At 33.7% G+C, this 26,729-nt stretch overlaps 1 protein-coding gene across 1 annotated transcript; it reads right to left on the bottom strand.

The window, feature by feature from the left end:
• On the bottom strand, positions 1–21,969 carry LOC144844531 (cytochrome P450 4C1-like). Its single transcript, XM_078701479.1, has 10 exons — positions 21,611–21,969; positions 13,354–13,460; positions 9,763–9,848; positions 8,832–9,022; positions 7,023–7,092; positions 6,571–6,697; positions 4,696–4,881; positions 3,779–4,016; positions 2,012–2,191; positions 1–1,077 (listed from the first exon to the last, which is right to left on the bottom strand). The coding sequence occupies exons 1-10, from the start codon at positions 21,777–21,779 to the stop codon at positions 911–913; spliced, it is 1,521 nt and encodes a 506-aa protein (XP_078557605.1). The 5' UTR covers positions 21,780–21,969; the 3' UTR covers positions 1–910.
• Between the last annotated feature and the right edge of the window lie 4,760 nt (positions 21,970–26,729).

The following is a 26,729-nucleotide window of genomic DNA, read 5'->3' as shown; positions in this document are numbered from 1 at the left end:
TTTATTCAAACCCTTTTTACATTATTAAAATATCACATTTAAACAAAACAATTGTCTTAAATAAAATTAAATTTTGTAAAAATATATTTATATATAATAATATAGATGATTTTAAAATAGCTTTGCAATATTTACAGTAGTAAAGATAGATACAATTTACGATGTTTACGTGAACGAACAAATTGTGTTAAAACAAAATAAGTAAAATGTGTTGGGGTAGAGCCAAATTTAAAATGACTAACCTTGCCTAAGGGTAGAAACTAATGATTATTCAATCCATTCACGTATTTCTGGTCACTAAATTCACAAATGGTCAGTTTGATGATTGAATCACCCCTGAAATTGTTTTGGCGTTTCCGACCAAATCCTGGACATAGTATAGGTAGGCCAACTCAATTAGCTATAGCAACGCAGAAACGTATTGTTTCTGGTGCATAGCTGAGAAAACCATTGTAAAATAGGTCTGATCATGGAGGTATTTTTATACCTCCATGGTCTGATAGAGCAAACTATGTTATACGCATGCATGTTAGTGATATAATTGGCTATGGCTATCTATTCAGCAAAAACATACCCCTAAAGTGTTGAGGAGTGACTGTAAAACAGTGGGTTGATTTAAAAATGTTGACAAGATCAAACAATCTAATAAGTAAAAACGCAAGAAAATTACTAATATAATAATAATCTTAGAAGTTCAAAGGTTAAGCAATTCACCAACAGGGCAAATGAGAGGAAACGGTAGGCCTAATGCATCAGACTATTTTGGTAAGCTTGATTACTTTTTGACTCTTTTTAAAATCACCGGATTGAGACAAAACATTACCCATGGTCTCTTCTTTCGTCTGTGTCTCAATATTGATACATTCAACCAGTTATATTAATCAAGGTGTCATTTTATGAATACCTTATATCACCTATCTCGCTTGGTGACAGAAACGTAGAGGCCATTTTGTGGACGGACTACTAGTTCCGACACTGGCCGAGTTTGCTCATCCCCATTCTGTAAACTTTTCAGGTTAAACCTTCGATACAGAGATGACAGTACAACCTTCAATTCCATCATTGCAAAGCGTTGCCCTGAAAAAATACCAAGAAAAATATTAAATATAGAAATACGAAATAACAGTTCAACCTCAAAAGTTTCCAAAATCAGGTATTAGATTAGCAAACGCACTGTATTTGGTCATTTTCTGTAGCATAGGATTACCGCCTATATCCGCTGAGAAACTCTTGGTTTGGCATATTTACTGACCCTAGTGACACATATACATTTTTTTTATCAGATCTAAAACTAGATGGAAATTTATATTTTGGAATTCAATTTATCTTCCCCAGAAATGACAAGGGCATCTCGTGTGACATTGTTTGAAATTCCGGGTTATGCTGTTATATGTTTGTAGAAAATGATGGTAATTGTAATGAAATTGGTCCACGACTAACACTAATTTGTAGCCAAGTTTTCTAAAGTACTGTAAAATGCCGTTGTTTTGTTGGGAGTTTCAAAGAAAACTATACAAACGAACAGACTAATTTTACGGCAAATACAACATCCATGCCCTTATTTGGAAGAAATTTCCGATGTCTTTAGTCGTTTTACTCGTGATTTTAAGATAATGCATTGAACGTTGGTTAAAAACAACCCGTTCTGCTAATATGTATAACAGGTGATATTCTGTAATTGGTCAGATGTTTTGCCATACTCTGACGTAATTTGTACTTTATACTAAGTGCATTGAGAATACTTGCGAAAAAATACGCAAGCAATTCTCGGGTGGGACAAAATAGGGCAAAACATCTGACCAATTACTCAACACCCTGACGCAAAGCTACTCCGCAGTAGTTACAACCTAGGTGATATTCTCTCACATTTTACAAATTCTATTTATGAATTTCAATAAAGTGCTGTCCTATATTTTGTGTATGGTAAATTTCAATCCGCCTGTGGGTATTCAATCTGGGTTTCGATACCTTCCTCACGACATGACAAAATAATCAGAAACAATTTACATACCTATACAATTTCTTTTGCCAGCTGAAAACGGAACGTACGCAAATGGTCGTCTGTTGGTGCAGTTCTCTGGAAGGAACCTATCTGGATTAAAGACTGTCGGATCTTTCCAATGTTTGGAATTATGATGAATCGCGTCCAGACTCACAATTAAAAAGACATTCTTTGGTACAAGGTGACCATCTGTAAAGAAAAAATAATAGTCCGATTAGATTGATTTTAAAGGCCAGGTGCGGGCAAAAAAATTCTATTGATCATACATTCCAATAATTATCGATCTATAGTTTCCCCTATGTTCTATAATTGTTGAGATTTTATTTGTGTTACACGAGCTGTAGGCCTACACAAATGTTGTAAATAGAGAGGCATTTTTAAAACTGAAAAATAAACGGTGTGGTAAAACAATGTTATCAGATGACTAATTATAGGTAAATATAACTTGAATTTTACGTTTCTGGTATTTTTATTCAACTTCAGAGTTTTATTTTCAGGCTATAGTTAATTATCCACCGTATATCCATCTTCTAGAGAGTCACCAGACATGTTGTTACATTAGGTTAAACTACCTAACTACTGGAAAAAGTCTTCCTGGTTTTTATAGCAGAATTTTTCAAAAATTGTGTACTTGACCATTTTAAGGGAAATTAATGTTTTTTCATCTTGATTCTTTGATTTATGTATAATTAACCAGATATTAAATTTAAAATTCATGCCTGTACCCGAGCTTTAAGTACCGGTAGGCCAATTAAGCAAACTTGCAACCAGAAACCTGACGTGGATCGAGGATTTCGTTACCGTATATATTGTTTATAACATGGAAACACGAATAATACAGTAAATAATCTCGTAACGCGTATTACGAGATGAAATACCGGTCCGTATATAACATTACTTTAACGGATTTTATTTTTTTGCGGACTAAACTAAATCAATTTTATAGACAGATGTGCCAGCATGGCAATCATAGGTCGTGATACTATGCAACTTTACTGTAAAATAAATTAAACTTAATAAACTTAAACTAAATAAGGCCATAACTAGAAAAACATATTCGTTTATTTAGCGTATATAAATATATACATATAGAGGTAAAATAAGGTAACATAAATCAAATATTTCCAACTTCATAGCAGCTTCAAAGGTTTACCAAAGCAAACAACAGGTTCCAGGGTATTGGAATCATATGAATCACTTGGATTCAGATTCCAGGCCTTATTATACACCTGTCGACTGACGAGTGTTAACTCAATCCACCGCGAAGTCCAATATTCCCTTACATGGAACAAACCCGTTTTATTTACCCAAGTTCGAAATGAACCACAAATCGGTTTGCTTCAACACTATATTTATTATTTTCAATTTGGCAACTATGGGACATTTATTCTTTCAACAACCTTTAGTACGTGACCGTTAGTTAAAAATTAATTTTGTATAGGGTCTAGTATAAGGTGAGTTGGAATACGAAACAACCACAGGTTACCTTTATTATTGTAAGTATAAAGACAATACAAAAAAGGCAATACTGGTGCTCTACATGTAAATGTATCTATACTGTAAATATAATGATTTAGAAAAAAAACTAATAAGGCTAATGGCAAACAATAAATGAATGAAAAAATGAATAATAAAAATATGGTATTATAGTAAGTGATATTGCAAATAACATTATGCGTAAAAATGATTATATTTTATGCTAGTATAGGCTACAGTATACCTGTATCAACAACGAATAACTAACGGGAAAAAAAATTATATAAATCGTGTACTAACCGATCATCGTATCTTCGTCCAGTTTCCTTCCAATTGCCGTAACTGGTGGCTTAAGTCTGAGGCACTCTTTGATAACCCGCTCAAGATAGGACATCCTCGACAGGTCATCATTAGTGGCGGGTCTGTCATCACCACCAAATATGTCATCCAGCTCCTTCTGAATCAGCACCTGGGCCTCGGGCTGATTCCCAATGATGTTAATGGCCCATGACAGAGCTGAGAATGTTGTGTCATGACCCTGAAAATTAATTAATAAGCCTGTATTCAGATGATAAGCATACTGGCTCTTTGGTTGGTAACTCGAAAGTTCAAGTTCGTGAAATATATCGACCTTAATTTATGCAGTTTTAGATCAAGGTAATTTAAATATATTCTTCCATTTTTGCAGCGTGTACCAATATACATTATTAATGTCGTTATGATGCAATTACGAAGTTGACAATTTACAATCATTTCTGGTGGCATTATCGTATGATTGCTTTTTATCAAGTGGATGGCTCAGTTCCGGTTGTAGCCGCATTGCTTAAATTAAACTGTTATTTGTTGTGCGTATGACATATTTTTTAATGAAGTTGTCTTTTGCTCAATACAATAACCATGAATGAATTAAAACCTTCCTCTCTATTTTCCGTGTCATAATCTATGTAAAAGGTAGGAGCGGCAACATTAAATAAATATCTAATGGTTTCCTGGAGTTAAATATTGTAATTCAAAGTCTACAATAACATACAAGTGGTTGTAGTTTCTCGATTTGCAACAAAATGTTCACGCATAAATCGCAAATTTAATCAGTTACGAATAGTAACGCTTATACTATACTAGATATATCTATATACAGTGTATGAAATGTATAGCGAAAAATAAAAAATCGCGAAAATAAAAGTCTCGCTAAAATAGTTTGAAATTAAGTAGGTTACCTCAAACATGAATGTATCCACTTCTTCACGAATATCGTTAAATGTAAAAGCCGGATTGTCAAGATGTGATTTTAGCAGAACGTCAAGAAATACCAGACGTTTTCTCTTGCCGCCTCCATCTTGGCTTTCGTAGACCTGATGATCTAATCCGGATTTTTGGAAGTCTTCTAACCTAGATTTTATCACCTGTGATTGATAAGATAATTCTAATTATATATTCATAACACATATTCAACTCTCATCCAACAAGGTGGTAGTGTGGTCTATCCGCTATTGACACATTTAACCCTGTGTGTAATTTATTACTACTATAGGCCTATCAGCTCGGTTGACTATACGTCTATATTATGTAATACTGTTCCCGGTACGGTTTTTACTACGGGCACGGTCGACCATGCGCCTAGTTTCCTGTGCTGGTAAACAACATAATTGGCGCAGTCGACCAATTGTCTATAGGCCCGATAGAAAATAAGGCATTAGTAGACTCGTGAAATACATTTCACACACGCTCGACCGTGCCGATAGTCACACCAACTCATTTGCTATTATTAGCAAGAAAACCTAAAATTGACCGTGCCGGTGACGGTGTCGATATTTCCTCAACCAAATAGCCAACAAATTTAACATTGCTTGTTAAAAATGGCTACAGCATATACATACGTAGGCCTCTGTATTGTGTGTGGAAAGTATTAACAAGTATTAGCCAGCTATAGGTGGCTGGAAGTTTAGCTTGGGGACAATGTTTGAATTGATATTAAGGACTTAAGGTATTCAAATAATAGGCCTATACGAATGCATTGAATTTAATTCTCTATACTCTGTATTGAGTGGTTATGACAGTTGATACAATAGCTGTATGTATAGTTGCCAACGGTATAATTTGATGACGTATTAAGTTTCTAAATGGAAATAGTACAGTTGATTTGAATAAATATTATTTCATCTACAAAGGTAATGGTTAACACTTGGGGGGAAAATGGTAAACACTTCGTGAAACACTTAATACTTAAAATCACCACGGAACTCACAGCTCTTTTGGTTTGGAAATGAAGTGTTATACGCCAAGTTTTCACTTTCACTCACGAATTAAGAAATTACTTTTGTGGAAAATGAGCTCACTGAACTGCCAAAATAACTCATGATGCCCGTGTGAAATCGTATTCAATTTGGTTATTCTGTATCAATACAAAATTTATAAGATGTGTTTTGTTCATTTCGTCATCATACAACCGTATCATGTCCAGCGACAATAAACAATGTGTAGTATCATGTCTGGAGATATTCACATGTTTTTGCGAGGTTTGTCGAATGTTTTTGGCACGGAAGTTTTGTCCATTTAAAAAGAAAACACCACATTCATGTTATTGCTAAAAAAAGATTTACAAAATCATTAGAACACTAGCATCATTGTTTGCTTATATACTGACGATAAAATACTGAAAGCTACTAACAATCTTCTCAATACTTCTATAGATAGTAACGGTGATAAAAACCATTCAGTTTAAATGTTTATTTTATAACCTTTCTTTAGTGTAATCTTTTATTTCTATTATTGTATATGTTTTTATTATAACAGCCATTTACAGCAGGCGCCCCGAGTCAAGTTGAATAGACCTACAAACAATGAACCGTTTGGTTTATGATGTACTTTGTATCCGGTTGTACCGTACGTTCACTTGTCAAAGCAAATAGGGGAAATATTTATTCAAAAAATAAGACAGTGATATAAATATAGATGCAGGTAGTTTTTGTGTAATCTTAAACATTATCAATTCAATTAATTTTAACTTTATTTAACCATATCAATTAATGTTTTTCTTCGATGGAGTCGTGCACATATAATAAAAACACAAATAAGGCCTAAAGTTTACTTACCCTTGTCGTCAATCCATGTACAACCCTTAAGCATTCACTGTACTCTTTTCCAGATTGTGTTCGGTTAAAAATAGCTGGTATCCAATATAAAGGCTTCTTGAACAACTCTTGTAATATTTCTGCTAATCTGAAAGAGGTTTGAAGTAGCTGTTAATATTAGGGAAACTGTCATTGTTGAGTATGGTAAGGCAGGTATTTGTATGATGGAAGATATTATATATTTTTTGGCGTATTTGGCTTTCCATACTTCACACCACCAATAATGAATTGGTTTCAACAACGTTTTCTTTTCGTCATTTTCGTAATGTTACTGTCGTTAAAATGAATGTTTTCAATTCAATTTCATCAAATTTAAATCATCCCTCACCCCCACACATCAATACAGTTAAAACACATTATGTTAAATTAATTGTTGAAATTAATTGTTTTTTTCTGACTAACTAATCACTAACCGTTTGACAGCTTTGGCGTACGGATTGTCATCATTATCCTGTGAGTGTAAACGATGCCCCATTGCTGTTTCTGCAAATAGTAGTAAAATACATAGTATTTTTTGCCTTCACATTCCAGTGAAGGAAAACAACATGTAGCTATAAACACGTTTAGGTTTTAAACACGCTAAACATAAACGTAACTACGTATTTAAAAGCTAAATGTGTTGAAAAAAGTGGGTACAAAATATGTTTAAGATCTAAACATTATTTTTACAGTGCACATGACATGAGATGGGGTAAAATGATTATGAACGTTGCATGCCAGCATTTAATTGTAGGCCTACTGTACGGCACCTTAATAGTTTATTGCGTGTGCAACCATTTGTGCGCAATTTTGACGCGTCACGCGTCCGTCACAATTTCCACTTATACCAGGGAAGAGTTAAATTACAATAATTGTAATTTAACTCTTTGCTGCTTAATCATGAAAGTCCCAGTGGTGGTATAATGGTTAGGACATATATCGAGCAGAAGGTTCCGGGTTCGAATGTCGGTTGGGCGACTTTTTCTCATTCTCACAGGTTTCCTCATCTTTATCGTTTCACATTAATTAATTAAAATTGCAGTGCACCACAGGGCCGGTTAGATGTTGTGTGTATAAAATAGCATACATATAAATATACTTAGTATTAGGTTAGTTATTTTATCCGCTAATGGCTTCAGTGCCCAATGCTAACTTTGGTAGGAGGTAACTAACTTACCCAGGTAAATAACTAAGCTTTTACACTCATGAGTAAATGAATCAAAGGTGCACCTTATATTACTGTATTACATAAAGATACAACTGACAGTGGTATAGCCTTGAACGTATGACCTCACGAAATTAAAAAACGAAAATCAACAGGACTCCAATAATATTTGAAATACAACCAACATTCAATACGGAAGCTAATTATTTATATATTTAGGCTAAAGAAAATATTACCTGCGCTAGTATTAATAATCAGTTTTTGGAACATGACGTGAATTTAGTGAATGAATATAAAATACAAGACGTCAATGTGTGATATTAAAAATAGACTTCTTTTTAATCAGGGGATGTTAGCCAGAAATATCACAATAGCCGGACCATTATCATGACGTTCATTGAATTCTTATTGAACCAATAATTGATTTAACCTTTTTAAAGTTATTTATTATGTTATGGTATCTGTTTCCTTTTATTACAGGGTCCGATACCAATTGTATCCTGCATGATTAAATTGACATACCATTTATCAGTAACGCAAATCTATACCTTTAAATATGTAATATGCGACGAGATTTATGAAACTTTATAGTTAACAGTATTTACTAGAAATTAACACTCTCGATGGGGATCGGAGAGACTGTACGTAACCCCACACTGCTCTCTCAGATGGGAGATCTTCAAAACGAATATTATGATGTATCGGCTAACATAACGCAGTTAGCCGAAATGTCACAGTAGGTATAAATCGAAAATATAAATACATCGAACGTTAAAAATCGAATGACTTTTGTATAAAGGTGACTGAATTATTATGGTACGAATGAACGACAAATTATAGGGAAAATGATCCCCTCTTGATTCACCCTGTAACGTAGTAAGGTAACGCACGGTTTCTACGACATTAATTCTAGCCTTCGTTGATTTTAGGTAGTATATTTTAAAAATTGATATTAATTCAAGACATTATTTGTTATTTCCGCTTCACGATAGTGAAGCAAAGTGATTCCTTGATTTGCACGTTTTAAAGTTGAATGCCAAAATTAGTTTACTGATATTGATGTAACTAAGCCACTCACCACACAGAGCATCTAGAACACATCCACATACAAGTGGACATATGTCAATGCTTTTTTCTTTAGTAGCAGCTTCAAACTTGTCTGCCAAGATTATTGACTGCTCATTGAAAACGTCAAGAAAATCATTCAATATTTGGAAATGGAATGTTGGTGTGATGAGTTTCCTTCTACTAAACCATTTGTCACCAGAACTAGTAAAAAAAAACCCAAATAAATTAATAAGTAGCAGACGTTCTTACCACATGTCTCCTTTCTTTAAATCAAATCAATTCATTTAGGATTGAGTTTAACGACCCTAAGGGTTGTCCTCACTTGGACGCAACGCAGCGATGAGGCGCAACGCAAGTGACCAATCACATGACAGATTCATCGCATTGTGATTGGTCATACTTCTTGCGTTGCGCTTACGTCCAAATAGGAACCAATATTTAACCATTACTGGAATTCTCTTATTATTTTCATTTCGGTTACTTCTTTAACTGTTGCAAACAAGAGAGTCATGTAACGTCATGATATTTTTTTTTTTTTGGTGACATACAACGTTAATAACGTTACCAGAACACATCAACCTGAGATTAAGCTTGGTTCGCAAAGCGTGAGGACGTAAACGCACCGCAAGCAACTTGACCAATCACGACACGATGGATCATCCGAACTTCACTTGTGATAGATCAACTAACTTATTTGCGACATAGTTACGTTACGTTCAAGTTGGAACGAAGCTTTGATAAGATATGCCCAATTTCCTTGTAATATTATTTGAACGTGCACGTTACGATTATGTTTGCGCAGATTACCCAAATCATTCAGATGACGTGTTGAAATACATTATGTGTTTTTAAAAGAATGAAACAGTAATAGCACAACAGATGTAAATCATCTGAACATAATAAGATGCTCCTGAACCATTATTTTGAACAACATTACTTACCTTAACAAGAGCCCATCTCCAAGCCAAGGTTTTAAGAACGTATAGAAATGTGCTTTACGGGTGTGCTTGTTGCTGTTGAGAATGACCTAGTACACACAAAAAAAATAGTCTTTAATGAAAAAATATTGTAACATTTCTTTCTTTCTTTTTTCAGTCTATAATCAGCATCAACGTATAATAATTTCATGATGGGAAACATTACACTTGGTTCATTTTTATTGAGGCTTTGCCGTTTATGTTGTTTATCAAGAAAATTCCGAACTTACACCATGGGTTCATAAGGTCTATAGTTGCTGCAGGCAAAAAGACAATAATGTCTGAATTCTGTCAAAGCCTAAAATGTTTCACAATCAATTTATACTTCTTAAAAGTACACAGCAGACTAGCCTACAACAACCAAGGCATGCACTTTCATAATTATTATCATATTCATATAATATTTATTTTGGTCCAACAGAAAAGTGAAACAATAGCAATCATTGTACCAAGATCCATGGCATGCACTTTATGTTTTGAATCAATAAATAAATACAATTACACATACAATTATGCAAAAAATTAAATTCAGCTTTTGACGAACGATAGGCCTAAAGAAGTTTTTAAATGAGTAAACATAACCAGGTAAAGACGTAAACGACCAAGGAAAAGCCACAGTTCGAATAATTTATCGTGATTGGTCAAATTACTGGTGTTGCGCTTACGTCATTGCGTTGCGTGTTAAGTACGAAGTTCACAAATCTTTATAGCTTTTTAAAAATTTGTTTTCTTTGTGAACTTGCATCCTTTGGAATTCTTTACAATATCTTATTACACCAAAGGTTGAAAAGGCTTTAATCCAATCATTAAATAATTGAGAATAAAAAAAGCATTTCAAAAATTCTTTGGAGATTTCCCCCAGAAAAATATATACAGTCAATGTTATTTTTGTGTTTATGGGAAACTTACAAACGCCAGTAGTGTTTTCTTTTCAGATTATCAAATATTACGTTTAGCATACACTTACTGTTTGTCTGAAATAATGAATTTATCCGGGTCATTATTCGGTTTCTTTTACGGATTTAAAATCAATTATTTAGAAAAACAAAATTATGTAAAAAAATATTTAGCAAGTGTTTAATGTGTGCAGGATAGAAGCTGATTACAAAGGCAGATCAACGGGTTATGGGAAACCCAACGGCACTTTTTGATCTGCTATTCCGATGCTTAAAGAAATTATTGAAATCAGGATGATATTTTGAACTATAGTTTGAAGTAGCTTTGCGTCATGGAGCTAAGTTATTGGTCCGATACTTGCCCACTCTGACGTAACATGTACTCACACCATTCTCAAATGTACAGTGTAGTAAGGCCTACAGTTATGTCAGGGAAGGGCAAACATCGGACTAATTATTGATATAATTAGGCCTATCATTATTATCTTTGAAATTATGTTTTTGCTTAGACATCTTCCGAAATTGTCATCTTTCATGTTTCATTTTATGATGTGACGTCATGATTAATCAATATATGTGTACAGAAAATGAAAAAACCATAATGTATTGTAAAAACATAATTTTCTTATGAATAATTTTATTTTAGGCCACTGTATCAAAATATTTGTTTTTGTAAATTTAAGTTAAAGGTGCCACAGATAAAAATCTTTTACTTGCTTGTCTTATGGTATCCTCTGTTTCACACTTTTATTATACTTTCTTCTTTATTTGACTACTCTTAATATATTCTTTGAATCTTGCTTAGAGTTTGTGGGGAAATGAAATATATATATCGTACAGTATATGCTTCAGGCCATAGGATGGCATAAATAATTGTCTGTGCTCATATTTTAATGTTACGTACATGTTGAGTTTGCATGTATAACCTAAGCTTTTAAAACTATAAACAGAATTTAAAATAAAATCGTCATGTGAATTTAGTATACATAACGGAAATCGAATTTGTCAACGATGACCTGGTGACCTCTGTTACATCATTGAATGGAAGTGATTTAGTTTTCCAGATCATCACCAGTAGACGTCTGTAGTGGAAATATGGATCAGTCAGTTTTTGAAGTCTAATTCACTTTAATTACTTAATTCGCGTTAATTAATTCGATAATTTCTCTGATTATCTAGTTTGCTTCTAGCCGTTCCGAGTAATAATTGTTAATGTCAGTTAACTTATCCTATACCAATTGTTCAATATGGTAAAAAAATGTATGCCAGAACCAGTATGATATTCAATAAATAAATAATAAACATTTTTATGTGGAAACGAATCCTTTTATCAGTTCCAAGATTAATCAAAACTTAAAACAAACAACAAATAAAACTAATCATTTTTACGAAAATGCATGTCGTCTACAAACTTAAAGTGAAAGCATAACAACGTAAAATGTCTTGCATTTTGTACCCATAATTGCTAGTTGTATTTCAAACAAACACTTATAATGTAACTATAACTTTATATGGTTGTTGAACGGTATTTACGTATACTTTAATAAAGAAAAATAACGTGTTAAAGATAATATTGTCACATTTTTCTTCTTATTTTTTAAATTCACTTATTTACGGTATTCACTTTGATCAAAAATTGGATCGAAAACAAATACCAGAGAAAAGGTGTAATTCAAAGCAAATAGTCAAATTGTAAGACAGTTAGTTTTTGTAAATTTAACCGTTTATGTTGTGTTTTTATAAGTTAAATCACTACTTTATTTTTCTACGGTAGTGAATAACTTTATCAAAACTACAAAATGGCATATTCAAAGTTTACATTTCTCATTTGGAGAGAATATATACGACTTTAACTGTCATCTTTGGTTCTATTTGGAAAAAAAAATATTAGAAATGATTATGAACGTGTGCACTCGTTTTACATTGTGTCAAAAAGAATTATTTAATCATAAGATTTGTTACAATCATAATTAACGTTGATGGTCTTTTCAAGCTTTCTTACGTTAAATCGTGCGGTTTAAGCACCACGGCGTATCTTTTAAGCCCTATGGCGTATCTTTAAGAATCGTCATTCATTAGCGTGAAGGTGTTTTCAAACTAATTCACGTTTTTAAACGATTGACCGAAGTTATCAAAACCATAACATTGCATATCAATTAAAAACGAGGTGAGGTGAAACAGAATAGCCTTAGGCCTACTTACTTGCAAAAATGTTTTTACAAAAATGTCTGCATATTAGGATGAAGAGGTCTAATAGTTTTGTTGGAATTAGCAGAGACACCACTATTAAGAAGGACACGTCCCGTGAAATGAATGAGGGGCAATATGTTTTCTAACACTACGACCAACCCATATCCAAGGGGCACTCTTGTTATAAGAGGTAACTTTTTTGGGTCCCGAAGATCACTGGCGTAACGCACATGGCAAAGGCCCCTGGTTTAGCACCCCAAGAGGCCCTCCAACGCTGGGTAGGTGCAGTGGACTGTTCATGCTCTGGGGCCCCTTGACCACTGGAGCCCCTGGGTTTAGCCAGTGAGCGCTCATAGCCGTTACGCCACTGCCAAAGACCCTTACTAGGTGTTATTCTGCGGTTCTTGTGGTAGCCCATTAATGGGCAGAATTCACCACAAGAACAGCGTCTCCATTGAAGAATACCTACCTCAGCACTTTCTGGTGAACAGAGCAGAACGGTTGGCACGGGGCCAATCCATAATCGGTAAATTGACGGAAACTGTTCATGATACTTCTTAAACTGCATATAAAATTCTGAGAAAAAAAAATAAAGCAAATTGATTTTCATAAAATCAGATAAATAAAGATGATTACATAATACCGTATATACGGTTACTTACTTAAATATATGTATGAGGAAAAGATCAGGTGAGGTAACGATACAGACCTAATACTGCACAGTAAATGCAACACAATGAAGTAATATCAGATAATATATTGAATACAATTTGTTTAAATATTATTAGTACAAATAGTACAACAGGCTTTATAGAATAATTTGGCTTATGCAATATGGAGGAAGTTTCGTGAATAACTTTTGATAACAAGCTATATCATTTTATAGACCTAATACTGCACAGTAAATGCAACACAATGAAGTAATATCAGATAATATATTGAATACAATTTTTTTAAACATTATTAGTACAAATATAGTACAACAGGCCTTATTGAATAATTTGGCTTATGCAATATGGAGGAAGTTTCGTGAATAACTAACAAGCTATATCATTTTATTTCGGTTCCGGAAACATCAAAATTAAGGAACAGCATTGCGAGAAAAAAATCGTAATTTTATCCCATCTCATCTTATCCCAAGTAAAGTGCCATTTATTTCGCAACAACATTAAGCCATACAATTTAATTAAAATAATACACTTTCAAAAATATGTGATGCAGTGAATATAACGAGCGATTCTCAAGTCCTAATTCTGTTAAATATTGCACCTATTTAATTAATTATTTATTGAAGATACAACAGAATTATATAACACTAAACCTATTAGGAGTAAGCATTTTGGTAAATACATTTCTGCTATTAAAATTGAATTTATTTCACGTCTCGTATTATAAATACACTAACTTTTCGAATCACTGCATAGTGTCTAATTCATATTAAATGTTTCCATATCTGAACAAAATGTTCCTTCCTCAAAATAAATAGAACGTCCCTGGTGACATGACGTCACATACATCAGCAAGTCAATGCAATTACATCCACAAGGACAGTCGATACTTCCTTTAATTTGTCAATGTTCATAGTGATATTACTGTATATATAATATTCTCAAAACAGAATATGCTTATCCAAACCAACATTAATTGCAATAATTATAGCTCCAAGACACCCCCTCCCTCCTCCACCTCTCAACCCTATGTGTCCCCCATTCGCTTGTCAGGGACTATAGCCATTAGTCTGGGTTCCAGGCGGAGTTTTGACTTAATATTAGTAAAAAGATAAATATGTTGGCACATATGACGTTTCATACGTATACTACTTGAGCTTTTAATTAAGACAAACATGGAGAAGCCTCGAAATAACTACAGACTTGGGGCAAGTCATATGCCACACTCCCCATACAGTATTTTCCTTTTCCAAATTGTTATTCCATATACAAATAAATGACTGAAATGAATTAACAATAAATAATAAAGAGAATACTGAATATAGAAAGCAATAAATAATAGCAATACATGTCAGCTCTAAATATTTATACATTATTCAACAAAAAGAGATACAATGGAACAGGAAATCCATAAACGTCGAAAGGGTTTTACTGCACAAGTTGTAGACCTGGATTTTGAATGTACACTTGAAACATGAAATGAAACAAAAGAACGGCAAAAATCGATTCGATGTAGGCCTATGCATGGACCTATAAAATGATGGCTGTATCACTAGCATACAATTCTTATAAATGCACGTTAGATAACATTGATAACTACGTGTTTAAATACCATTCAACCTGATTAAAAGGATCCTTTATAAATTACACTTAATTATTATAACTGAAACGGAAAACTAAATGTGGTTAGGCCCGAAATCCACGCTACCGCAACCGAAATACCCTTTCAGTTGTCACGATACCTAACTAGAGTACAATGTCCTTTTTAACTTAACCGTTTGTTCAACTTTTAAATAATCTAAAAATATTTAATAATAATAATCATGATAATTATAATAGGTCAACTAAAGTTTTCGAATTACAAATCAATGACGAAGGCACAATTTTATAGCTTTTTAACCTAATTAAAAAAGAGAAATTACCCTTTGGATGTCTGTGCAACGTCAATATTTCTGATCAATAAACTTACTAGACGGTAACTACCATTGAAGGTTAAATATAATAACATGTCCTAATATAATTTGTCTATTTGTGCCCATTTAAAGTACATTTTCGTGCGTAGCCTTAAATTAAACTATACATCAATTGTGGGCCGATATGAAATTTCAGTCTACATGTTTGCTATTAGAGACTAGAATGATTTATTTAACGTCTAATGAAAGAAAAAAAATTATTTCTTATACTAGAGGATGTGCTTCGCTACTTGAGCCTCCCATTATGGATGTTCCGGCTCAGGGACGTTTCGACCAAGGGACATTTCGACCCAGGACGTTTCGGCCCCTGAGTCTTAAAAATTTAACCAATATCTTGTTGAAATTGATCATTGTGCCAGCATACACAGAGGGTGGGTTGTAGCCCACTTATGGAAATGTAATTTTGCTGTGACCTGAAAACATATTGCGTAAGGCATTCTCAGCATATGTTCATGTTCAATGGTTTCAGGTGGTTAGATGGAGTTCACTAACGTCGTAAATCAACATATTTAGGTGTGATATGATATTTTAAATTTAAAATGTTAGATTTAACATCTCCAGGTGATAGATGATGACTCGCAAATTACTGTAATCTCAAATTGGGTAAGGATGCAACCCAACTACATACAAGCAAACATTACGACGTCTATCACAATATAAAATAATTATTTTAACACCAGATTTTATAGATTATATTGCTTCCTCACAAATATTTCCATTTAGATACATATACCTATACTGTCTACGTGGGTCTAAATGTGTAGGTCTAAATATAGTATTATACACGAGCAAAACATTACAAATATCAAGCGCCTTTTTCATCCCTTTTCAATTCGAGGACATAGGCCTACCGATAGATGCTGCACCACAACGTAATATTAACCTGTAGGCCTAACTGTTGCAATATAGCACCCAATGACAACTATGGCAATTATAGGTGCAGGTAGGGTTATGCCTTACATAGTGTTTAACAATGCATTGAGTGAAGGCAAGGATTATCCGACTCCATTGTTATCATCTCAGCAGCAACGGAAAGATCAAGACATTTGGAAACCTGCACTGGTAATTTATTTTCACAATAAAATGAGTGAAAGGCAGTGGCAAACCAAGGGGTTGAAGGAGGCTGCGAGCAAATACCAATATAATTGAGTTTCTACACAGCAGAATACAAACGCTTATTAAATTTGTTTTATACTTATCCATCAACATTCCGTATTGACAAGTTAAATGTATTTGTCTCTTTCTGTCAACGAAGTAAGACTTGTAAAAGTGTTAAAGTGCTATTCTATACCACTAAACAAACAAACGAAATCACGTCAATAATTCCTTGTTTGATATAATTCCATTTAACATTTTTAGCGCAATATATTATCTTATATTATGTTTCTTACGATCATAACAATAAACACACTCGTGCTTACTTGTATAAGTTTAATGTAAAATGTTCCCAATAATCTTTTTAAATTGACGAGATTCTGCATCTTAAATATCTTTTACCCGGGTAGCATTATTTCTTTTCCTATATTAGGTTAAGGCAGAAATCATGAATAATTCATGACCCTCATTATTTTCTATGATAAAGAATTATAAGAGCTGATCTACTTCATAAATATAACTTAACCTAACACTCTAAATAATCTCTCTCAACTATGGATGATGTTAATTGGTATCGAACCAAAGGCCTATCGTCTGAAGACAATATACTTCTCTATACTGTTTGGCATGGCAAAACCTGTTGACGCGAGGTACTTGATCTCTGTCCATGTTAATAGTTAGCGACCCCTATAATGTCTATGTCGGTCATGAATTATTCATGATTTGGTACGGTAAGTTTCACTCATGTGTATGTATCTTCTTGTGTGTAATGTGTAGACATATTAAAATAAAAGAAGATGTGGGTAAACGGCAACGGTCAGTAGATTTATTTTTGTCCTGGTGAATCATAATAATGACCGTCCGGAGCAAGTTAATTGTTGAATCTGACCTAGATCAGTATCAGTAAAGATCGGTGTAAGTAATACAGGTGCAATGGTAATTCATTCACGCAATCGTTGAAAAATGCAGGAACTAAGACCATGTTGAACCCACAAATGTGAAAACGCCCATAACACTTATTGGTGGTCGTTCATGAAATTACGGTAGGCCTACGTCATGCAACATAAATTATCTACCGTATATTGCCTAAATTGGTTTTCCTCTTAACTACACAATGCATACATTTTTTTTAATTTCTTCATTTTGCTGAAACAAATAAACACTGACATACATAGTTTCAATGATTTAATATGCAAAATCGCAGTGACTCATTAATTCCATTCAGATACAATGTTAAAGCAATTTATTCTATGTTATTGATCTTATTTTAGCAGGAGTATCATTATTAAGAAATTCTGTAACACAATTTGACAATTGCATAGTACAGTGATGCATACCGTAAAGAAGCCCATCTCCAAAAGAAGGCATCCCTCGAAAAAAAAGTCTTTACAAAAGTAATCTCAAAAAGAAGCCCATCTTGAAATCAAGGCCACTTGGCTTCCTTTTTATTTATTTTTTTATTTCGGCCATACTGCGTTGAAACATCGGTTCTCGTCAGATCACCGAAGTTAAGCAACATTGCAGGGCCTGGTTGCGTTCTGGATGTAAGACCGTCTATAAAATCGACTTTCTCTTTTAAATTTTCTTTCAAATATTTAAAATCCCGAACGTGAAACTAACGTTTCCATAATGTTAGGTCGCTAGGCCTATAAATACAAATGCAACGCCAATTCTATGACTGGTTGGTGTTCCTGTTTTTTTAGGGCTAACATAATCTTAATCACAGTGCGTCTGTAGATGTGCCGAGGCACGCCCGATGGGCCAAATGTCACAACATGCCTAATTGATGCAGTCTGATATTTATCACTTTAGGAAACTTTTAGCATATTTTAGCCTATACCACGAACCCTATTTAGACATTTTGGGTTCCAGCTTTAATAATATCCAACTTCCTATAGCCCTATGCACCCACTTTGTATTCGTCCACTTGGCTCATTTGGCTGATTCTGTGTGACTGGAGTGATCCAATCTATGAGATGGTAGTCATTGGCGCAATCAAACGGTTATTACTGGAAGCAAGGGCGTATCCCCTAGCCATATTGTCTCATTGGCGTGAAAAAAATTACATAATTTATTACTCTTAAAATTAATATTTGACATTTACATTTAAACTTAATAATTCAGTATTGAGATATTTCCCCATTTTGTACTTAACATCAATAAACCCCAATGGTAATATGAAATGATTTCATAAATTCCTTAAATTAATAACTGGTATTTGCTTTTATATCCGCTTAAATTTCATACTTGCAGGAAATAAAATTATGTTTTGACTTTAATTAATTCATCTTGACAGGCATCGTCCTCAGAGAGTAGAATTTCACTCTCTTCATAGAAGGGTAAAAGGAAGGGACGAAAAACTAGTTTAATCCTTACAAAGCCATATTTGGTAGATTTCTGGCCTGATGCCAATTTTGGGCGGCGTATAAAAAGCTTGATAAATAATGCGTAGAACTAAACTGTTGCTATGGTACCGAAAATGATCACAATCCGGCAATTAGGATGTCATAACTGGTGGAATCAATGATATTATTATTATCCATTTATTTCCTGTGAGTATTCGTTTCCAATTCAATTTAAAATGGGGTTACGGGTTACCTTAGGCTCATTTGACCCATATTCTGACAGGCAATCAATAATGCATAATAGGGCCTATATATTACTTTTTTTTATTCATAACACAATCTTATTCATAACGTGAACATTGTTTATAGCTTCTATGCATTTTAACATGTTTTTTAATACTCCAAATGTGTAGTGTGGACTTGAGGAGCCCGATAAGTGGAGAAAAAAAGTGTATTGCACACAGACTGTTTTATGAAGAAGATAAAAATCTCTCTTCAATCGCCAAATGCTAAGGCTCTGAATGTGTATTTATGTGATTATAGACAACTGTTATAAGCCTGTATCTAGGGTGATCTTTTCAAACTAGCACCTCCAGCAGCAAAGGTGATAATATATAATAGTATTCTTAACTAGGCTAGCTTATGACGATTTTTTCCCCTTTTGTGGACAACAAATCTTGGCTACGAGCTTGTAGTTTCACCAGCCACGAGCCACAAATTGTTGATCATCTTGCGCTAACATATCTTTCTTTTTTTAAACACAAATGCATAGTACTTAGGTCTACGCAGTTTAGCTCTTTTGCATAATGCAGAATAATATAAACATTAACAATGAATACAGTTCATTTAAATCCGTCTTATAAACATAATAACACTGTAACCAATGACGTCATGCTATATTAAAATAGATTACTGAACATGCTCTCTCAATTCATAAACGGCTTATATCGGTGAAATACAGAATTGCATAAGTCTAACGAGGCCATTGTGTATGATGAATTATATTACATAAAACATGTAAATGGAAAAACAAATTTATCTTATAAATAAAATAAACATTGGGATCCTGTTATACAATCCTTGACAATATAATAATTTATTTTATCGCTTTTTAGGTGGCCCACTTGTTCAAGTGCTTTTTTTTCGCTTTTTTTGTGTATCCTTCAAACTTGTTTAATTTATTATTGTAAAATGATGGTAAAACGAGAAAGGAAATCTGAAACATATTGGGCCTACATGCAATGAAACCCCTGTGACACAACACGTATCGCAAATATCCTTCGTTCTCTACATGGTCTTGTCGATGACACATTTTGTACGGAGTTTACATGGGAACAACTTCAAAAATAAAAAAAAATCAAGACGGTAGTAAATTATTTTCTGTATTCTATTCTATTCATTTTTTTTTTATTTAAAAGAACGTCCCATGCCTACTGAATGTAAATTTTAATTCCCGAATTGGTACATAAATTTTCCACCGATTCTCAGTGCTGTATCTCTCCACAATTGTGTGCAGTAGCAAATTATTTAATACATCTCATGTGTGTATGTGGTGCCTGTGTCGTGGAAGGTTTTAAGGTTAAGCTCTGTCTACACTATCAAACTTTATATAACAAAACAATGTGATGTGCCCATATATGGACATGATGATGTCATATCACTACTAATATTTGGGCATATCACTACCATATTTGGGCACATCACATCATGTTTTTGTCAAAATAGTTTGATAGTGTAGACTGAGCTTTAGGTTAGGTTGGGGTCTACGATACAGGCATCTCGTGGAATACATATAGGCCTATGATGAGGGTGTTGTGGAATTTTCCTATGACACTATTTGGATAACATTTTCTATTTAAAATAAACCTATACGGACAATTACTAGGGTTCACATTGCTACCTCGACCTGTCCATTAAGAAAGAACATTTTTAACTTGAGTCATGTAAAAAAATGTCAACACTGTATATAGTCACTGTGCAGGAAACTACTAATTTTTTGTAGAGGAAATAGATATGTACCAAAGAGCAGAAAAATCTGTATAGAAAAATATAGAAGAAAAACATGCATTTTGACAGAAATGTTGATACCACGTTTCGTGTCAAGTAAGGGCTATGACAGGGGTGTTCCTTTGGGACACCCATATTCAGGGAACACTCATATTAAAAAGACACTTTCCTTTATAAAACTACATATGTTTTAACAGCAAATGCAATATAGGCGCGAGGATAATGCCGAGGGGAGCACTGGGCGAAGTAAAACTCCTCCCGCTATCTGACAAGCAAAAAAAAAACCTTCTTCTGCTTTCAAAAATTAAGAGACCACAAGAAAAAACATGATTAGTTGAAAATAATAGTTGTTTTTAGGTAGATTTTCAAGTGTGTTAAATCTACTAAAGCAAGAAGAGGGAAATTACTCCCACTATTCCTTGATCTACGTAAACCCAGAGATACAGGACTGGAAATAAGGACGGGAGTTCTGAAATCACCATATAGGTGAAGGCCAGGACATTTATTTTCATCTCTTATTTTTTCTCGAAATTTAAGGGGAAACGGATCCACCTGGATAAAAAATCCAGGCATTAAAACAAGAAACCTTTTTCTAATAATAACCCTTCTGTTCTAAGTGACCTATATAACTTACTTACCATGTGGCTCAGTCTTGAATTGATGCGCATTTCCAATAAGCGGTAACCCAGGTGGGCCTGGAATCCTGTTGACAATTATAACCATCCGAATCCAAATCACAAACTTTACAAAAATCCAAACTGTGAACAGAATGCACAGACATATTAGCAGGGCTATCCCCAGTACCATTGCTACACTCTCTTGATGATCAGAAGTCTCTATTCTTTGTAATGTAATGAATGTAAAAAATCCCCGTACACCTGTTGATTAAACAGATTGATCAGTTCGTAAAAAACAACGTGAGAATAGATCAATGTGAGAATAGATCAATGACGCATTTACTACTGTCAATGAATTGTGAAGTGAATTATAACAAGAAGCTCCTATACACAATATGGTATTAGCGGAAAAATGTATACGCCAATCACCAAACGCATGGACTGATCCATTCTTGGGATGAGGTGTATATTTTTAAAAACTGGATTGCTCATAGTGACAAACAAACCGGAAGATCCTTATGAAATCATTTCTAGTTCAGATATTATCTTATTATCTATTTATAAAATTATAAGTTATTTTTAATAATTATACTTATTCGAAATTGTTTATTAAAATTAAGAAAAAAATGGAATCGCCCAGCTTGACTGAATCTGCTTCCGACCTCTACGTCGGATGTTCTCTCAAAACTTTATTGAAGACGTGATAATTTTAGGTAAAACTTCAAAACAAATTTGTGTATGTTATTAGTTAATGATTATATGTGTATGCTTTCGATTAGAGAAACCTTAATCTATAGTAACATTTCGTCTACGTTGTAATAGTGAAACTAACACATGCCCACAAATTGTTAACTGTTAAAATGCATTTTATTTTATAGACGCGTGTGGCCATATTTATTTGAAACCAGTTTATTTACAAAAGACAGTTTACATTTACAAAATATGCATAGTATAAGTTGTTTATATTCGATATATTATACTTGTAATCAATATATTTGCATGGTATGTTATGACCAGTATTCTCAAGAAAACGGTTGTATCATAACAACCGAAAAAGTTGAGACATTTTCAACTTTTCTTTTAGAAACACATGTACTGCAAATAGTGTGTATTCGCCATGCAAACCTTTAAGTAATACTAAAGGTGCTATCTGATTTTTTTGCATATTATACATCGTTACTGTTGAACAAACTCAGCCTAATCATCATCAAAATGTAGAATTTCACTAAAACGCACCACACTACGTACGCTGTATACAGACACCGATATAGGCCTAAGCATCGATACCTGCTGGGTCCATAGGAACCTCTACTCCACCATCAAGCGGCGCAAGCTGGCATGGTTCGGACACTACACGCGGCACAACAGCCTGTCCAAAACCATCTTACAGGACACTGTGAAGGAGGACGCAGACGAGACGAGGACGACAGAGGACGAGCTGGTCGGACAACATCAAAGACTGGACTTACTTACTTACAGCGTAACTTTACTTACTTTGGTGCGTTTTAGTTGTGGGCAGTAGTTTGAATTTTTAAATTTAAATAACTATTTTCCAGACCCTAACGTATTAGTTTCTATAAACTGCTGCATAAGCCACCTCAGTAAATAGGGTAATAAAAATGTGACATTTTAAACTATGGTTGATACAGATCAGAGAGAGACGGTGACCGCTGGTCTGTTGCTGAATGACATGTAAGATTGTTGTTAGGCCTACGACATTACGATTCAGAAAGTACATTACGATTCAGAAAGTACATTGGCCGGATGATAAGTGAAATCATTCCATAATAACTGTGTAACGATTTGTACGATTTTAAAATAATTTGTTTTTAATATAACAAATAAATAATAGGTAGATATATCACTGGACTTTCTTGAGTCCCTATTGTATTTCTTTCTTCTTTTTTTTTATAATTACGGTATTTCTGTAATTGGTATTCCGACCTATAAAGGTCCTGTTTCTGCCAATTATAAAGCTCTGTCTACACTATGAAACTTTATGTGATGTGCCCATATATGGACATGATGATGTCATATCACTACCATATTTGACCATATCACTACCATATTTGGGCACTTTACACTTTTCTTGTCAAACTAGTTTGATAGTGTAGACAGAGCTTAACGATAATATATTATATATTTTCTGAATAGCGTATATACGGTATATTTGACAGCAGAAATGGTGGTTATAAAAATAGTCATCGAATAAACACTGTTGGTTCTTCTGAAAGAGGCCCATTGCTATTTATTTCTCGGTATTCGTCAATTGAGAATATTCAGCGCGCTTAATAAAACATGAAAGATCTACTGTGATGTATATACAATACAACAATAAATGTATTGTTTATTTATGTATTGACTATATTTAGTACAGTATTCAGTTGCCACACTGTCTCTGAAATCATGAAATTAATATTCTAAATTTACACAGGATATAGGTTAGCATATTGTTAGCAGTGACGTTTAAAGTTGACCTGGTGAGTACAAAAAGTTAGATATTACACGCTGAAAGAAAGTACTTATGCAACTATTAATGTTCAACCTTGATCGCTCTTAACAAACGTAGGATTTATAAGTTGTCATCACGTTCATTCAAACAAACTAAGCACGTTCTCAATTTTGACAATACTCAAGTAGACGCTAAGTTACAAACAGAACTTTATGTATCCTTTCTGGACAACATATAAATGCCCATTTTACGATTGCCTACAATTTCATGCAATAGAACATGTACAAAATAATTAGTTTTGATTTGAATATAATGTATTAAACAATAAGTTGCATTCGAATACCAAATACAACTAATTTACATGGCATCTGTCTATATCAATAATGAATACGCAATAACAAAAATGTTTTCCATTTACTATATGGCCTATTTTCAAAAACGTATTTTGAAATAACGGTAGGCCTATACTATGTGCTAACAGAAAGGGGTCCAATATTTAAAACGAGAAGAGAAAGAAATACGGTTTTAAAGGCCAGGCGCGGGAATAAAAATGCTATTGATCATACATTCTAATTATCGATCTATAATGGGCCCCTATGTTTCATTATTATTTTTGGGGATTTTTGTTGAAAATAAGCATTTTCTTCCCTGAGAGGGGGGGGGGGGGGTGTGTGTTGGGGTACTTCGAATTACACAGTAAAATCCCTATTCTTTTGTACACAAACGTTGTAAATAATAGAGAGGCATTTTTAAACATTTAGGAAAAAGAAACAGTGTGGTAAAAATAATGCCTAGGTAATAACTTGAATTTTATGTTTCTGGTGTTTTTATTCAACTTTAGAGGTTTATTTTCGTGCTATAGCAAAAATGAACCACTGCATATCCACCAACTTGTTTGCACTTTTTTTCACTTTCTAGAAAGTCACCGGATATGGTATTACAGATTGATTAACTACTGAAAAAAGTTTTTTCTGAAACAGAATTTTGCCAAATGCTCTATTTACCAATTATTGATTCCGGTCTTGATGACTATGGACCTACTCTCGATAATAATGATGTAAAACCACGATCAGCAAATGGGAAACCAGGTTTATGTTGAGTCAACATTGGGATGGCCGCAACGTGATATTTTGTTTAAACAAATTACCAAAACCGGTTTCGGAGAAAATCGTTCTTTTGGAATTTGTCCATAAAATCAGATCCTTTAAGTTAATTTTTCCGTGGAGCAATAATATATTTGTCAAACTTATCCAAATACAATATAAGTCTCTGCTGAGAATCAAATCGATATCTTCGATATTTAATAATATTAGGCCTAATTCAATATTTATTAGTTTCCATCATATTTGAATATAATAATATCCCTTGCAACAATTGCGTTGCTATACCACTGAGTTGAGCCACAAAGCTGGCTTGCAGAAAAGCGTTGATACCAACATATCTGACCAATGTCCGTGCTTTAGGACCTAATATATGCCATAATTATGAATTATTCATGAGTTCTGTTTCTGGTGTCCAAAAACTCATTTGCGATGGCCAGGCCAGAATGTGTTCAGTGTTGGTGTTGGTGTTCGTCATGGTTTAAGTTTGCATTCATTCAAAGCAACTAATACAATATTCATGTAGGCTTACAATCGAAAACAAATGGACAAGGGCTGGTTGTTCGTCCCAAAAAAACGTAATGTTTGCACGAGTCATCATTTTCCGAGAAGCATTTTTATTTCAAAATCTCGCCATAACAGATGAATAAATAAACTGGTACAACAACGTTTGATTTATAAATCAAACGATCAGGTGGCGATGAATTATTAGTCTAGTCTAGAGAGACTAGAGGCGGGAATGTTCGTTTAGCCTAGATTATTATATAACAGCTAACTTTGCAACAAAATTTGTCAATAATATAGAGGGATTGTGAAATTTATTTCAGTTATTACATATTTTATAAAGAATTAATTTTGTGGTAAATCTTCATTAAGTCTTCCTGTATTATTTTACACTGGTGTAATCCATTCCTTCTTTCTAATTGCCCCGTGAGGGATAACTAGAGATTGTATACCAGGCTAGGAACAACAGCAATGAGTATAGAGGGCGGTATATGTTCCACAAAACCAGAGCCATGCCTCTGGCTCTGCACAAAACAAGAACATTACATGATTCTATACTATAGTAATAATAGCCTTATAATTACGAAATTACAAAGTGCAGCGAGCAGGTCTATGGCTTATAATTTTGATGACACAGGGTCCTCCTAAAGAATCAAACCTAAATAAATTAGGCCTATTTTTATTCTCAATCTGATTAAAAATAAGATAAAGTTTATAACCAAAATCTGCTGTGTAATGATAATAGTGCAACATCATTAAAATAAAGGAGAGTCACTCAACATATATAATTAAACATCAACTACATTGCGTGCTATTTTTTAAAAGTTTTCTGTACTATGCTCTACTCCCATTTGTTAAAATTAATCTGCGTTATGTAATGTATTACGCTAGGGGAAATAAGTCTTGTTAAAATGCAGTTATTTCGAATAAGATGGGATGTATTAATCTTCTTTCAAATTGACTTACACGAATGTCAGTGAGGTCGTACTGTCTATATTCACAACTTCCCAGACCATAAACATAATGAATTAAAACGGTAACTGCAATGATAACAAGTTCGTTTCGCGGGCTGTACAAAGAGATT

This window comes from Antedon bifida, chromosome 6, assembly GCF_963402885.1.
Source record: "Antedon bifida chromosome 6, ecAntBifi1.1, whole genome shotgun sequence".
Lineage (NCBI taxonomy): Eukaryota > Metazoa > Echinodermata > Crinoidea > Comatulida > Antedonidae > Antedon > Antedon bifida.
This window is presented reverse-complemented; position numbering and strand designations above follow the sequence as displayed.

Bases quoted from the DNA above. Each gene is read 5' to 3' on its own strand.
- LOC144844531 (XM_078701479.1), bottom strand. From the start codon at position 21,779: ATGGTACTGGGGATAGCCCTGCTAATATGTCTGTGCATTCTGTTCACA. The intron at 7,093-8,831 runs GTGAGTGGCTTA...TACTATTTGCAG, and splicing joins TGTTCTAGATGCTCTGTGTG to AAACAGCAATGGGGCATCGT. The intron at 6,698-7,022 runs GTTAGTGATTAG...AACCTCTTTCAG, and splicing joins TACGCCAAAGCTGTCAAACG to ATTAGCAGAAATATTACAAG.